Source organism: Rhinoraja longicauda, chromosome 6, assembly GCF_053455715.1.
Source record: "Rhinoraja longicauda isolate Sanriku21f chromosome 6, sRhiLon1.1, whole genome shotgun sequence".
NCBI lineage: Eukaryota > Metazoa > Chordata > Chondrichthyes > Rajiformes > Arhynchobatidae > Rhinoraja > Rhinoraja longicauda.
In genome coordinates this window covers 1,698,615-1,700,509 of record NC_135958.1, presented here as the reverse complement: position 1 = coordinate 1,700,509, position 1,895 = coordinate 1,698,615, and the positions used below count along the sequence as shown (strand labels likewise).

At 47.9% G+C, this 1,895-nt stretch overlaps 1 protein-coding gene across 1 annotated transcript; it reads left to right on the top strand.

The window, feature by feature from the left end:
• Positions 1 to 230: 230 nt before the first annotated feature.
• On the top strand, positions 231 to 1,553 carry thap11 (THAP domain containing 11). Its single transcript, XM_078401618.1, has one exon. The coding sequence runs from the start codon at positions 368 to 370 to the stop codon at positions 1,025 to 1,027; it is 660 nt and encodes a 219-aa protein (XP_078257744.1). The 5' UTR covers positions 231 to 367; the 3' UTR covers positions 1,028 to 1,553.
• The last annotated feature ends 342 nt before the right edge of the window (positions 1,554 to 1,895 follow it).

Genomic DNA, 1,895 nt, shown 5'->3' with positions numbered 1-1,895 from the left:
TAATGCGGTAAAATGTAATCCCAAAACTGCAACCATTGTAACAGAAATTATTGCAGACTTTACATAAGTAATAAAGGATTTGAGGTCAGTTATAATTAGTTTGCACTAATAATAGTGCATGTTTTTTTTTAAAAGAGATGATTGCAATAGTTTAATAACTTTGGAGCAGAACAGTGGTTTGACCGGAAGTGGCTGTGCGGGGCGGGGCGCGCGGCATTGTGGGGGGTGTAGTTCCGCCGCGCGGCCCGGGCTTTGCAGCCAACTCTGCGTTTGGGGGGGAAATAAATAAACTGGAAAGTTCCGCGGGGAGAAAAAGAAAGATCGTGAAAGAAGCGAGGCGGGAAAGCCAAGGCGCGGCGGCGGGAAGATGCCGGGTTTCACCTGCTGCGTGCCCGGCTGCTACAACAACTCGCACCGGGACCGCGACCTGCGCTTCTACACCTTCCCCAAGGACGAGGAGCAGCGGCGGCTGTGGCTGCAGAACATCTCCCGCACCGGCGTGACGGGCTGCTTCAGCACCTTCTACCCCACCACCGGCCACCGGGTGTGCAGCACGCACTTCCCGGGCGGCAGGAAGACCTACTCCATCAACGTGCCCACCATCTTCCCGCTCAGAGGGGTGAACGAGAGGAAGATCAGGAGGTGCCGCAAGAAGCTGCCTCAAGCCGGACCCGACGACGTCAAGCCCATCGACCTGTCCGGCTCCTTCTTCTTCACCTCCTCCTCGTCGTCGTCCTCGCCCTCTCTCCCCGCCGCGCCCTCCGCCACCGCCGCGCCCGCCGCCGTCTCGGCGCGACCCGAGTGCCTGGATCACTCCTACTCGCTCTCCTCCACCACCACCTCCGAGGAGCTGCTGAGGAAGCTCAACGAGCAGAAGGACATTATCGCGCTGATGGAGGTGAAGATCAAGGAGATGAAGGGCACCATCCGGCAGCTGAAGGTCAGCGAGGCGATCCTGCGGGAGGAGCTGAGGAACAAGGAGAAGTTACTCTCCATATCGGTCATCAGAAAGAAGCACGGCATGTGACTGACAGCTTGCAACCACTCGAGCTGAGGGGCAGGAGAGAAGCAACAACAAACACACAACGGATCAAACAAACAAACATAACGTCAACCCTTGTGTTGTCTGAGATGCGGTTTAACGCATTATTTTATACATGATAGTGACACCAATTGCATAATTTCTGTCTGTCCCCGAGAGACTGCATCCGCGGTTATTGACTGTTCCACACGACAGCACAAACTTGAGGTGCATTCTGCTTGTAGCAGTAACATTAAATTTAACATTAGAAATAGTGAAGCAACAGGAAACTGAAACATACTCATTTTTGACACAAGTATTTGTCACAATGTCGCATAAGAAAACCACGTGGATTAAAACACTGACAATATCATTTACTATTGAATATATGTTGTGAATCAATGCTTTTGTTTCATGATAATGATGCTATAAATTTGGTAGCTCCACATTAGTTTGCATATTGCCCTCTCGTGAAGTTACTGTACAACAATAACCAAAAAATATAATAAATCTCATGGTTATGCTTTGTAAATTGTTTTTAATAAGATTGACTTTTTGGACTTTTATTGTTTTAATACAATTGTAAAACGATATGAACTAACAAATATGTAAACATAAATTCAACATACATGAATAGCAGACATTAGACTGGCATAGGTATTCTCTTTCCAAATCTCTCAGTCCATCACAACCCTCTTAAAACCAACAACTACCAAAGATTCTGCTCACCCACCTACTATCTTCCTTGACTATGTGTCTGTTTTAATTCCTGCCTCTCAAGGGATGTTTCTTGACCGTTTTCTGATTTGTGTTTCTGTTGCTCATTTTCGTTCTGGGCGTGATTTTGCAAAGTACAAACACCGTCAGTCAATTT